This window comes from Ursus maritimus, unplaced genomic scaffold (assembly GCF_017311325.1).
Source record: "Ursus maritimus isolate PB19 unplaced genomic scaffold, ASM1731132v1 scaffold_19, whole genome shotgun sequence".
NCBI classification, from domain to species: domain Eukaryota; kingdom Metazoa; phylum Chordata; class Mammalia; order Carnivora; family Ursidae; genus Ursus; species Ursus maritimus.
This window is the reverse complement of record NW_024424341.1, coordinates 42,530,359-42,543,683: the sequence shown is the minus strand read 5'-3', so window position 1 is coordinate 42,543,683 and position 13,325 is coordinate 42,530,359. Positions and strand designations below refer to the sequence as shown.

At 48.2% G+C, this 13,325-nt stretch overlaps 1 protein-coding gene across 2 annotated transcripts in view; it reads left to right on the top strand.

The window, feature by feature from the left end:
* Nucleotides 1-10,418, top strand: part of LOC103677247 (zinc finger protein 256-like) — a 20,575-nt gene extending 10,157 nt beyond the window's left edge. The window contains exons 1-3 of one of the 2 annotated variants that reach the window (XM_040633792.1): nt 8-82; nt 2,831-2,957; nt 6,454-10,418. In XM_040633792.1, the coding sequence (XP_040489726.1) occupies nt 50-82; nt 2,831-2,957; nt 6,454-7,913 (1,620 nt within the window). In that variant the 5' untranslated portion in view covers nt 8-49 and the 3' untranslated portion in view covers nt 7,914-10,418. Of the gene's footprint in view, nt 1-7; nt 83-2,830; nt 2,958-6,453 lie in introns of those variants that run through there. The other variant, XM_008706507.2, reaches the window with a different exon arrangement.
* Nucleotides 10,419-13,325: the final 2,907 nt, after the last annotated feature.

Below are 13,325 nucleotides of genomic sequence, written 5' to 3'. Positions count from 1 at the left end.
CCCCCCCCCCCCCCCGCCGCCCCCGGCCTCGCTCCGCCCACCGAGTCCGATGGCGGCGGCCGCGCCCAGGGACCCGGCTCAGGTAAACGCTCGTCCCCCGCCCTCCCCGCCGTCCCCCCACGCAGACCCGAAAGGCCCGGAGCGGGGCGCCTGCTCGCGTCCCTGCAGCCCAGGCCCCGGTGTCCGGGACAGGGAGGCGCCGGAGGGCGGGGGCCCGTGTGTGAGCGCCGGCGTGCTGGCTGCGGGAGCGGGCTCGGGGCTGAGGGGCCGGCTGGGGCAGAGGCTGGAGGCGGTCTGCGCCCCCAGCGGGGAACAGCACGTCTCCCTGCCTTGTGTCAGCAGCAAGGTGCGGCGCGGCCAGCGAGGCCTGTCCCCTCGCTGCCTGAGCAGTCCATGTCTCATGGCGGTAACGAGAGGTGGTCTAAGCCAGGTGTCAATAGGCTTTCCCTGGCCGCAGAGACGAGAACCCGCGGCGGGGGTGAGCGAGGAGGCAGGGAGCGCAGGAGGAGGGAGTTGCAAAGTGGATGTTATTTACTTATTTTTTAAAAGCTATTTTATTTATTTGACCTGGAGAGAGTATGCGCGCGTCGGGGGGTAGGAGAGGTAGAGAATCCCAGCCGACGCCGGCTGAGAGAGGAGACCAACTCGGGCTACATGCGGTGATCCTCACCTGAACCAAAACCCAAGGGTGGGGCCCTCAAGGGACTGAGTCACCGGGGCGCTTCAGTGTTAGAGTTGGAGTAGAATGACCACTGTGGCTGTTGGAGAATTGGTTGAATTATGGTCCATTTTTGAGAAGAGCTAAACCAAATTGTGGGTGTTGCAGATGACAAGAGAAAGGGGGGAGTCAGGGAAAACCTCAGGGCTTTTGGTGTCTGAACCTTAAACGTGAAACAAAAACGGGCAGTTATTTTACCCACAAAAAATGGGTTTATTTGGGAATGAAAGAAACTGCAATTCAGAACACACAAGCTTAGGCCAAACAGTAGGACAGGAGTACAAAGGAGAGGTAGGATTTTTTAAGGGGAAGAGGGCAAAGTTTTGAAGGCTGTTACAGACTCCAAGTCCATTGGAGTAAACTGGGAGTTCGAAGAACCGTGGCTTCCCATTGGGTGAGCTGTTGGGTGGGGTGATCAGGAAAGCCTGTCTTTTTGGGTCAGGGGTAGTGAGGTACTGTGGCAGTATAAGGTCAAGTCCGTCTGTTCCTCGTGGAACTGCAGTTCATCATGGTACTAGTGTCTGAGCAGTCTCCCAGCTGCAACCTCTGCCTCCATTTCGGTGAGGTTTCCCATTCTCAGTTTTCACAGGTCCTAGCAGCCAAAGAGATGGAAGCTCCCATCATCCGGATGGAAGTTATCAGTAGGTTGATTGTGCATGGGGATACCTAAGTTGTTTTGACATTGTTCACGATCTCTGACGTTTCAGAGAAGTGTGGGTGATAGCAGAAGGTGGGCAGCTGGACAGGAAATTTTGGAAAACTGGGGGAAAGATTCAGGATGGAGAGTTAGAAAAACGATGGCTATTGTGTAGACCAGGGTGGAGATTTGGATCACATTTAGGAAGGGAATGCAGAGTATCGTGGCAATGCTATTAGTAGGTCGGAGGGTCTGGATAAAGTGTGCTCGAGTGGTTCTCTTGTTCAGCACCTGGTTGGATTGGCTGGGCATTGCCAACACAGGTGGTGAAGGAGAAAGAATGATCTGGCAGATACATGGACAAGCCTTGCATGGAATGATGGGACAAGAGATAGCTAGGACACCTAGGAGGTGGTTGTTTTTTCCCCCCCCAGTAGTCTCCACACCCAGTGTAGAGTCTAACATGGGGCTTGAACTCAGGATGCTGATCAAAACCTGAGCTAAGAGCAGGAGTCAGACCCTTAACCCACTGAGGCATGCCGGTGCCCCCTGCCCAGGAGCATTTGAGAGTCTGGGGATGCTCTTTATTCGGTGGTGTAGGGTTTGAACAGAAATTTGGGATGAGTTTTTATAGTGTTTGGAGTGTTTCAAAGTCTTGCTGCTGGAATAGGTCTGGGGCAGTTGTCATTTGTGATTCACTGTGCTGGGCAAGGAGACCTTTCACGCTGGGGTTTTCACAAAGGTTCAGTGGAAAGTGGTACCTTCTGATTGTTGAGGGACAGTATGGACAGCACAGATATAGAAGAGGGTCCGTGAGTGTCGTAAGTGAACAGTGCTTGGGAGTGTCTGTTACGGAAGGGAGAATTACAGGGAGGTGAGGAGGGCTTCTAAGTAGCATTTGAGGCTTTCCCTCAATTGGGATCCATGAAAGTACTGGGACTGGAACCTGTTTGAGTTTGTCAAACATCCCTTGGGTGTCATGTGACAAGTACAAGTGTGAGTCAAGGGAGAATCCTTCGGTGTGGAGCAGGAAGGTGTGGAGTTCATCTGTGGGGTCTGAAGACGTGAGAGAGGTACAGTCTACAGAATCCTGTACACATGGAGAGGAAGTGTGAGCTAAGGGCCTCAGAGCCCTGGTATTGAAGGCTTTCTGGCAGAGCAGGGCCTATAATTGTCTGTCTTGAGGGCACAGTCTGGGAGACTCCCCGGGAATATCATGGGGTAGGAATGGGACCTTGCAGGCCAAACCGAGAGCTTAGATTGCATCTGTGTGTCCCCCTGCCTGTTACTGCTGTGGACTGAACACAGTGGTTGATGGGAAGGTGAGAGGAGAGCAGCATTAGAGGCACGGGGACCTGGTATTTATTCTGAGGTGGGGAGCTGGGGTGGCAGGGGAGACTGGGTGGATGTGTGGGGGTTGGATTGTGGGTTGTCAGAAATAATGCTCAGGCTGCCAACTTTTCCTTTCATGGTAGTGTGGTGTGACCTTTGAGGACGTTGCCGTGTACTTCTCCTGGAAGGAATGGAGGCTTCTTGATGAGGCTCAGAGACGGCTGTACCACCATGTGATGCTGGAGAACTTTACCCTTATATCCTCGCTGGGTAAGTCCCTCACGGTTCCCATTGACCTGGACTAGACTCTGTATTCGGCGTCCCCCTCCTCCATTTTCCAGGGGATGGTTTGTCTTTCTCTCGTGTGGACTGTGGGCACTGCTCGCTTCCCCAGCTTTCTGGGTAGTCGATGTTGTCGCTAACTGATTTGTTGGTGTGTCCTTTTCTCAGGCCTGCAGCCCCAGCACCCTCCATGCGTAGCCTTGATAGGGTAAGATTGGAGGTCAGTAGTCATGCAGTGAGGCTGATGGAGTGCACCTTGCTTGCCCTCTTCTTGGCTTGGTCCGTGTGTTCAGATCCTTGCCATTTCTGTGGCCCGGGTTGAACCCTTCATGTAGGTGACGTTTCCTTGTGCCTTGCTGTGCATTGTCATGTTTACTACTTAAGTGGACCATGGGTTACTTCTCAAGACTGTCCTGTATGGTTCTTTTTGTAGTGTTTACATCTTTACCACCTGCCCCCCTCCCATGCGCTTTGTTGAGGTATGATTGACAAATAAAATTATATTATTGAAATTAGAGTGCATAACGATTTGATACACATTAGGAAACTTTTTTTAGATTTATTTATTTATTTGAGAGAGAGAGAGCGCGCGCAAGCCAAGGGGAAGAGGAGAGGGAGAGAGAAACCCATGGTGACTCTGCCCTGAGCTCGGATCCTGAGGCAGGGCTTGGTCTCTCCACCCAGACATCAAGACATGGGCCGAAACCAAGAGTTGAACGCTTAACTGACTGGCCACCCAGGTGCCCTTACATATGAAATTATTGACAAAATGAACCCATTGAACACAACATCGCTTGACATAATTACGTTTTTTGTTAGTGGTGGTTCGAAAGCTTAGTATCTACTCCAATAGCAAATTTCAAGCGTACGATAGAATATTATCAACTGCAGTCAACATGCTGTATATTAGATCCTCAGGACTTACCTTGTAAATGTTAGTGTGTACCCCTGACCAGCAGCTCCCCATTTCCCTCAGTTTATAGCTTCTGGCATTCTACTTTCTGTTTCTCTAAGTTTGACTGACTTCTTGTCTTAATAAGTATCCACATAAGTGGGTTTGTACCCTGTATCCACGTACAGGGTTTGTGTTTTGCTGTGTGGCTCATTTGACTTAGCATGGTGTTTCTCAGATTCGTCTGTTTCGTGGTCATTGTAGTGTTGCCTTCGTGTTTATGGCTGAATATTCCTGCATGTTGTGTGTGTACTAAATGTTCTTTGTCACTTTATTTATTTATTTCTCTATTTAGTTACAGTTTGTTTTTTTATTCTCTCTCTCTCTCTCTCTCTTTTCATATAGAGTCCGTACCCAGTATGGGGCTTAAATCCACTACCCTGAGATCAAGAGTTGCATGCTCTGTGGACTGAGTAGGCCACGTGCCCCCCGTTTGTCAGTATAAACACTCACAGACTTACTGATGTTTCCGTGTATTGGCTATGTGAGCAATACTGCAGCGGATACTCATGTTCAGATACGTTGTGGAGATACTGATTTGTTTCCTTCGGATACATACTAGAAATGGCCGTGGTGGACTATATGGTAGTTTTATTTTCAGTTTTTGGTGGGTCTCCTAATATTTTCCATAGTGAATTCCCCGCTTACATTCCCAGCAGCAGTATTCACATGTTATTTTTTTCTGCACATCCTGACCAACCTGTTGCCTCTTGTCCTTTGGTAATAGCCATTGTAACAGGTAGGAGGTGATATCTTGTGGTTTTGGTTTTCATCTCCCGGAGGATTCGTGATTGTGAGCACGTGTTAGTCACTTGTACATCCTTTTCACTGTCTCGCGTGTTTCATCGCCTCTGGCGCAACTTTTCAATGGGGTATGGTGGTGTTTGTTAGTTTTTGCTTTTGTTGTGTATGCTTTAGATGTCCTTTTCAAAAAATCACTGTCAGGAGTAAGGTTAAGGAGGCTTTTCCCTATGTTTTTCTAGGAATTTCAGGGTTTGAGATCGTATCTCTAAGTCATTAGTCAATTTTAAGTTCATTTCCTTCAGTGCTGGAAGATAGGGATCCAGGATCCCTGGTTTTTCATTTGGATATTGAGTTCACAGCAGCATGAAAGAGGTTATTCTTTCCCCAGTGTTGATTCTTGGCCTCATTGTCAAAGATTAGTCGTCCATACATGTGTAGCTTTGCTTCTGGGCTCTTTATTCCATTCCACTGGTCTGTTTCTATGCCAGTACCCTATTGTTTTAAAAACTATAGCTTTGTAATTTAGTTTGAAATGACAGGTGTGCTGCCTTCAGCTTGATCTTCTTTCTCAAATTGCTTTGGCTTCAGACATTGGTTAACTCGATGGCAAAAGATGCCGGTGTCCTCTGTGGAGCAGGAAGCTGGAGGCTCTGCTGAGCGGGGACTGCAGTCGCACCCACCCTGTGGCTGGCAGAGATAGCCCCAGCCCTTATTTCCCACCCATCACACACGGCTCTGCCAGTGGAGTCTCCAGCCGACTTTTCTGTGTGCTTGTGCCCTCTTTTATGGTCTGCTGTGTTCTAGTCAGTGTTAATGGGCCCTTGAGCACTTCCAGGCTAAGCCACTCATAGACAGCTGTAGAATTGATTTCTTTTGTTGGGGTGAGGGATGATTTCTGCTTTTCTACCATCCTGCTGACATCAGTCACATAGGATGTTTTTCTTTGTTGTGTCCTGAGTCGCTGTAGGACAGTGCTGGCGGTTCACTTGGCCTGTTTTCCTACAGTATTGGTATCGTCCTGGTACCCTGTAGTTGCTCAGGAGGGCTTACAGGGAAGAGTCCTTTGTGTATCATAGCATGGACATGCTCCAGAAGTAACCAGGTGATCTCATGGGGAGCCTGTTTCTGGTGGACGGCAGCTGGGAAAGGTGTGGTATCGCACTGTGTTGAGATCATACTGGGCACCTTTGTTTTTTCAACCTGAGTTTGGTCCCATTGCTATGGCCACACCCCACTTCTGTCTTTCCTTCTTTACTGTTGACAGTTTGTGGACTTCTGAATTCTACTGTTTGGTGGTTCCATGATACCCAGTTTAGGGGTAATAAATGCTTCTCGAATCTCCACGTCTTGCCGATATCTCTCACTGCTTTTTCCGAGTAGTCCGACATTCACTCCTGAAAGTTTTACCATGAGCTATTCACATGCCCTTAAACTACCTTGAACAAAAGCAAATTTCTAGGGATTGGATATTCCCGCAGCCTCTCCTGAGCCTAATATCAATAGCAGAAATGGTCCTACACAAACCTTTGGTCAGAGAACAAGTTGTAGACCCTGGTTCTCTTCCTTGTGTCATGGCCTAGGTTTTTGTCCTTCTAGAGTGCTCTCCACAATACTTGACCAGTTGGACCCAGTAAAGCACGGCGACCACTCCTTCAGTTGAATTCCATCTCCTTTGTGTGGAAAAGCATGCTGTACACTCCTGCCTAGATGAATCGGGTGCATGCGTGTGATGGGCTCAGCCCCTCGCGATAGTGAACACGAATTTCACCAGCGTTTCTTTGCCTTCAGGTTGCTGCTGTGGAGCAGAGGGTGAGGAGGCACCCTTTGCACAGAGCACTACTGTAGGCGCGTCACAGGCCGGGACGCCCACGGCAGCTGTGTCTTCCCGGAAGACCCACCCCTGTGAGCTGTGTGGTCCAGTCTTGAGAGACATTTTCCACTTGGCTGAGCACCAGGGAAAAGGAAACAGCCAGAAACTGTTGAGATGTGGGGCGTGTGGCAAACCATTTTATTTCAGTGCAAAGTCTCAGCAGCAGCAGGAACAGCACCTGGGAGCAAAACCCTGCAGAAGCTGTGTGGACGGGGCCTCTGTTGTGAAGAGCTGGGGATTCCATGGTTCAGGAAAGCCCTTTACCTGTGCAGAAATTCAGAAGGACTTCCTCTCTGGCTCCGGGCATCTGCAGGCAGAGGTCACTCATACTGGGGAGAAGCCAAATGAAATCTTCCAGTGCAGGAAAAGTCATCATCCTTGCGGAGAATGTAAGAACATCTTTTGTCCCAAACACACAGATACTCAGGACCAGGGTGTCCACATTGGAAGACAGTCCGTTGTGTGCAGTGAATGTGGGAAAACATTCAGGTACAAATCCTTATTTGCTATACACCAGAGATATCATACTGGAGAAAGATACGAGTTTGGCCAATGTGGAAAATCCCGTAGACAAAGATCAACCCCCAATGAACATGGAAAGAGTCACAGTGGATCCAGGCAGCCCACGTGCAGCAGATGTGGGAAATCGTTAGGTCGGAAATCTGTCCTCATTCACCCCCAGAGATGGCACAGTGGAGGGAAGAGTTATGTTTGCAGTAGATGTGCAAAATCTGTTAGATGTAGCTCAGAGATGATTGCCCATAGGGCTGATCCTGGGGAAAGGTCTTACAAGTGTCGTGCCTGTGCAAAATCCTTTCCCTCTAAGACTGCCCTCTCTTGTCATCAGAGATCTCATGGAGGAGAAAGATGGTATGAGTGCAATGAATGTGGGAAATCTTGTACTAGTAATTCTGCCCTCCGTTCTCACCAGAGACTTCACACTGGAGAAAGGCCTTATGAGTGCTATGAGTGTGGGAAATCTTACACTACTAGTGAGGCCCTCCGTTATCACCGGAGAGTTCACACTGGAGAAAAGCCTTATAAGTGCCATGAATGTGGCAAATCCTTTAGGAGTAGTTCTGCCCTTGCTTGTCACCGGAGCATTCACACTGGTGAAAAGCCTTATAAGTGCAATGAATGTGGGAAATCTTGTAGTACTAGTTCTGCTCTCCGTTGTCACCAGAGAGTTCACACTGGAGAAAGGCCTTATGAATGCTCTGAATGTGGGAAATCTTTTACTGCCAGTTCTACCCTCCGTTACCACCGGAGAGTTCACACTGGAGAAAGACCTTATGAGTGTAATCAATGTGGGAAATCATTTACTGTTAGTTGTGGCCTCCGTTCGCACCAGAGTGTTCACACTGGAGAAAGGCCTTAAGGTGCCCTGGATGTGGGATATCTTTTATAACTCCTAATGGTTTTAGATATCATAAGAGTCTTCACACTGCAGGAGGGGTTTAAAATAGCGTGGAAGGTGATACTTCTTTGATCAGTATAGTTCAGGCCGCATGACAACCTCTGTGAGGCAGCCACGTACCTGAATTGAACTTGATTCAGCCGAATGTCCTCAATGAAGTGATTTCGCATAAGTTCCCCCTATTTTTGGAAAATTTCAGAACCTGCACTGTGCTTTCGCTGTGCACGCAGTCATTGCAAGATGGAAGTCACTGTGTCTGTGGCAGATGTCCTTTCACCTCTGCCACCTCGTAGTTCCCAATAATGTGCGTAAGTCACCACCCCACCATGGTTAATGATGCAGACCTGTCTGCTTTTTCATTTGTTCATCTAAATTATGGGTAACTGGAACTCCTCGTTCTGTTCTACGTTACGGCACAGTGAGTGATGTGAGTTCTGGGTGGTGACTGGCACAGGAAGGCCAAATCCAGTGGGGATGTTGTCGGTCTCATGATGCTTTGATGACTGCAGCTTCCAAGTCACCACACAGGACTTGAGTGCCACGTGTTGCTCTGATTTATGCATTTAGTAAATGCCGTCTTTGTTTAATTACCTTTAGTCTTAGACATTGTGTGCACTCTTTAAGGGGTGGTTTGAAAGCTGGACTGTGCTCTCCCACCATGAAGGAAAGAGCAGGTTACATTGCATCCCAGATTTGCTCTGTCTCTGAGAGGATAATCGCAAATAAATAATATTGACATACATAGATTCATAAATACTCTAGCTTGTGTGTGAATTTGCATTATAACCCAAGACCATTGTGATGGGCTGAATTGTATACCCAAAATCTGTTATTTTGACGTTATAACCCCCAGTACCTCACAGTGTGACTATAGTTAGACACAGCATCTTTAAAGCGATACGAAGTTGAAATGGGTTATTAGGATGGACTCCTATGAAGTATGGCTGGCTTCAAGATGAGAAGAGATGAGGATACAAGGACACAGGGATGACCATGTGAAGACAAGGAATCCCCACTACAAGCCAAGGAGAGAGGCCTCAGAAGAGAGTATCCCTGTTGACACCTTATCTTCAATTTCGAGACTCGAGATTCGTGGAAAAATAATTTTCTGTCGTCTGATCACCCATTGTGTGGTACTGTGTTATGGCAGTTCTAGCTAATACAGTCTTCTGGGATCCATATCTGGGTTTTGTGGTGTTGATGCCAGCATGTTTTGTGTGCTCAGAGGTCACCTTGAAGAGGGGAGCAGTTGAGATCATCTCCAGCGCATGTGGAAACAACAGGAGTATTTGCTTGTCCTCAGCTGACAGCACGGGATCCCAGGCACTGCTGAGTGGAATCTCTATCCCAGATCCTTCAAAGGAACCGTGTGATCTGGTATACAGTATTCACTTGTAACACCACAGGGGCGGGGCAACTGTAATTGGTAATCTAGGAGATTGGGTAATTAGGTACTTAGAGGACTGCCGCGTCAGGCCCCTAATGGAGTGTAAGTCTTATAAAAGTTTATCCATAGATGTTGTACTGATTTGCTGGCAGGGTCAGTGTGCACAGAAATTCTCCACTTTCAGACACATGCATCCTGTATAACAGGTCATTATAAAATAATCCAAACGTCCCTGAATTCCCATATCCTCTCCGGTGCATATATGTGAAGACCGTTATGCTGCCCACAGGTAAAAGGCAGGAGAGAATTCATAGTTTCCAGATGTAGCTTTAGTGACCCCGCCCGGCCAGCATTCTTGTTGGTGTCCTAAAGGGCTATGGCAGACGCCTGTTCTGAAACATCCTCGTCCCAGGTTGTCTCCCAGGTCGTCTCCAGGCCTAGGGTGAAAAACACAGGTCTTTCTGGAGGTGGTGGTGCAGAGTCCTACTCCTATTCACGGTTGCTCAAGATCTGTCCCAAAGTCCTTGAAAAAACCATTTCTCCTCAAGGTGGACTTCTCAGCCTTTTTCTTCGGTCTGAAGTGTTGGAGTTTGTGCATGTATGTCCCTTTCATTCCGTGGTACTGTTTCCTTCTCTGGATGTATACCAATCTCTTCATCTGTTTGGAGCACGTGATTATTTCCTGTGTTTCCTTTTCACAAACGATTCCCTCTATATATTTTCATTGTAATTCCTTATGAGGATAGAGGTTTCATTTCTCTTCTGCTAAAAATCAAAGCACCATGGTAGGCACAGGTAGGTGAGTGTTAACACTGTCATGAATCAAGGGCCAAAATGGGGTCTGAAGTGTTCACTACTGCATTCCCTCCGGTTACGTATGAGAGTTCCAGTGTTTTCATCCCTTCTAGTACTTGAGAGGGTCAGTGTTCCATGTCAGCCCTTTTAGTACATGTGTAGTGCTATGTCGTAATCGCATTTCCTACGGCTTTCTGCCTTCCAGCATTGTTTCATGTGTTATCTTTATCACCTATATGTCTTCTTTGGTACAATTTCTGTTTACATTTGCCCGTTTTCTTTCATACGAGTTATGACTAGTTCCTTTTCATTTACAAATAAGACATGTATACTAACAGATATGCGATGGAATGTCCTCATTTGCACATGGTGTGATGTTTATCTCAATGGAGTCTCAGTAATTCTGGAATTCTATTTCTTCTTCATTTTTTCTCAGATTTTTTGTGTCCCGCAAAATGTAATGGCCCAAAATACCTTACTTGTTTAGTTGTTCAGTGCATTCCTACCGCTACGTAATGCCCTTCTAAAGTCCAGGCGCTCAGAATAGAAAATGCATCCCGCTTTGTAGTGCTTCTGCCAATTTCCAAAGTATAACTTCTCCCATACGAGCGGATATGCTCAGAGAAGGTGTTGAACAACTACTTGGGTGTTTGGGGAAAACTAAACTTTGGCCTGTGTAGGCGGGAGACTTCACAACACCTGGCAGACAACAGCGTGGGGGGTGTGAGCTGGCTGGAGGTCTGCAGGAGCCTCACAAGCAGACTAATCTCGTCCGTCCAGAGAGGAGGGACGTCCCTGAACACCCCTGACTGGTGACTGAAAATCTGGGTGGTCTCAGCGTAGTGTGACAAGGTTGTCTTGTACACCCGCTCAGGTCAGAGTTGCTTCCTCCGATCCCACCCAGTACCTTGGAAGGACTTTCCTCTTACGTGATTACCCCAAATGATTAAATTCCTTCTCTTTCTGGTCCACAAAGGAGTCTATGTTCGGCGGCTCACCACCTCTGTGGGCTGTGTTTGCGGACAGCTGACCGGGAAGACTGTGAAGGAACACTAGGGCCTTCTGGCTGCCCCCTTACCTTGAAGGATTGGGAGACAGGTGAAGCAAGGCCTTACCTAGAAGGTTGGGCTCAGTACTGGCCTTCCTCTCCACTGGAAGGACGGTTGTTCAGGCAGAGTAGGGCCTCTACCGGAGGCATAGGGTCCCCAGGTCAGGCACGAGTTTGGGAATCGGCTGAAGTTTTTTGCCTTGTCCCCAGGTGAGATCAACCTCCCTCTCAACCGGGAGGATCAGCCAAGAAGAGGCCTACAGGGGGACCACGGTGCTGGGTGGGAGGGCAAGTGTGCAGGGACAGGGGAGCACCTGCAGGAGGGTGACACACCTGGAGGCAATTCAGGAAGGACCCTCTGTGCGGAGTCCATTACTTCCTCTGGGGCTGATGTTCCCACGTGTGGATCCCTAAGGTAATGCCCTGCCCAGAGCTCCAGCCATTCTTGTCCAGGTATGAGATGCAGCACAGTCCAGAGGTGAGTCCTGAATTCCTCCCACGTGCACCAACATGACCACTGGTGCCTTCTGATACCGATGGGGTGTCGAAGTCTGGACTAAACTCAGCAGATTAGGTTGTCCACGATTCTCTTCAGGGGAAAAGACGTCAACAAATTATGGTTGGTCAACAAAGACGACTTTGTTGTAGTGTTAGCACAGGGTGCAAGAGCACCTAGTCTGGGGGCCCCAGACAGACTTGGTTTGGCCACTCCATGGTGACTAAATCCAAAGGCAGAGAAAGGAGTGGTGCTAAACAAGAAAGGAATCTCAGGGAGCCCAACACAGAGAAGACAATGGCCTAAGCTCTCAAAGATTGTCTCCAAAGTGCTAAGAACACTTCCAGGTTTGTAGAGGGGAAAACCCGGGGGTAAGGTGAGTGGCTACATGCAGGTAGGCAGTGAAAGTCAAATAGATCATTGTCCTGGAGTCAGTCATTGGTGGGGACTTGCTGGCCTAGGGCAACCCTTAGAGTTTGAGGGGGTACTTATTGGTTCCCATCAGGGGATGCCTTGCCAGCAGGGTCTTCCAACTGAGTCAAGAGGCAAGCTGAAAAGAAGAACCCAACTAGAAAGTTTGAGGTCAACATGGGGGCAGGCGAGGTCCCCTTTCAGTGCTAAGTAAAGCAGTGTGTATGGGTGAAGTCGCCTCGGGCCCTCCAGCCAACCTCGTAATCCTGAAGGCTTAACAAGCGCCCTATTTGCCTCCATGATTGATTAACCTTTCTGTGTTCATCTGTAGGTCATGCTTTCTCTCCTAGAAAGAGCTGAGCATTCTGCATGCCACAAAACAGAACAGACCCTTTTGCACGACCCCTAGGCATTATGGAACCAGACCCCCCTGTACAGTCTCCCAGCGCTGTGGGAACATCTGTAGCCGCACCACTGAGTGTGCATGTAGTCGAGAAATGTTTCAGACCTTGTACTCCCTTTATTGGTTAACTACCTTAAGCTTTTTATTTTTTTTAAAGATCATTATTTACTTGACAGAGAGCACAGGTAGGCAGAGTGGCAGGCAGAGGGAGAGGCAGTAGCAGGCTCTCTACTGAGAGATCATGACCTGATCTCCTGGGATCATGACCTGAGGTGAAAGCAGCCGCTGAAGCTGCTGAGCGCGCGCCTGCCCGAAGCTTTTTAAACACCCAAGGGTGAGGCAGAAACCTTGGAGTTGGCCTCTGTACAAGAGTCCACCTTCTCCCGCCTCCTGATTAAAACTCATATTCCTTTCCAGTAAACATTTTCTCTGTTCATAAAAGAGTAGTAATCCCTTAATAAGAGAAAAGTAGACATTTTAGACATTACTTTTTTAAGGAAGGAAATAAATGTGTGCTGGTACGTTTTGCAGCCTAGGTTATGAAATCCTGTACCGGTCGAGGAAATTCTTGTGAATCACAAGACTATCAGGTGCCCTGTCCACAGGAACCACAGGAAGGAGATGGAATGTTTTACTGTGTGTCTATCTCATCCGGAAGCTTGTTTTAAAAAGGGGGGGATTGTTTAATTACCCCCCAAAAGTCTGAGTCAAAAGGTCTCAGTTGTGGGCAGAGAATCACCATTTCTAATGAGGAGATGTTGATAGGGTCAGTGCACAGAAAACAAGTTTTTAGGGACGCCTGGGTGGTTCAGTCGTTAAGCGTCTGCCTTCGG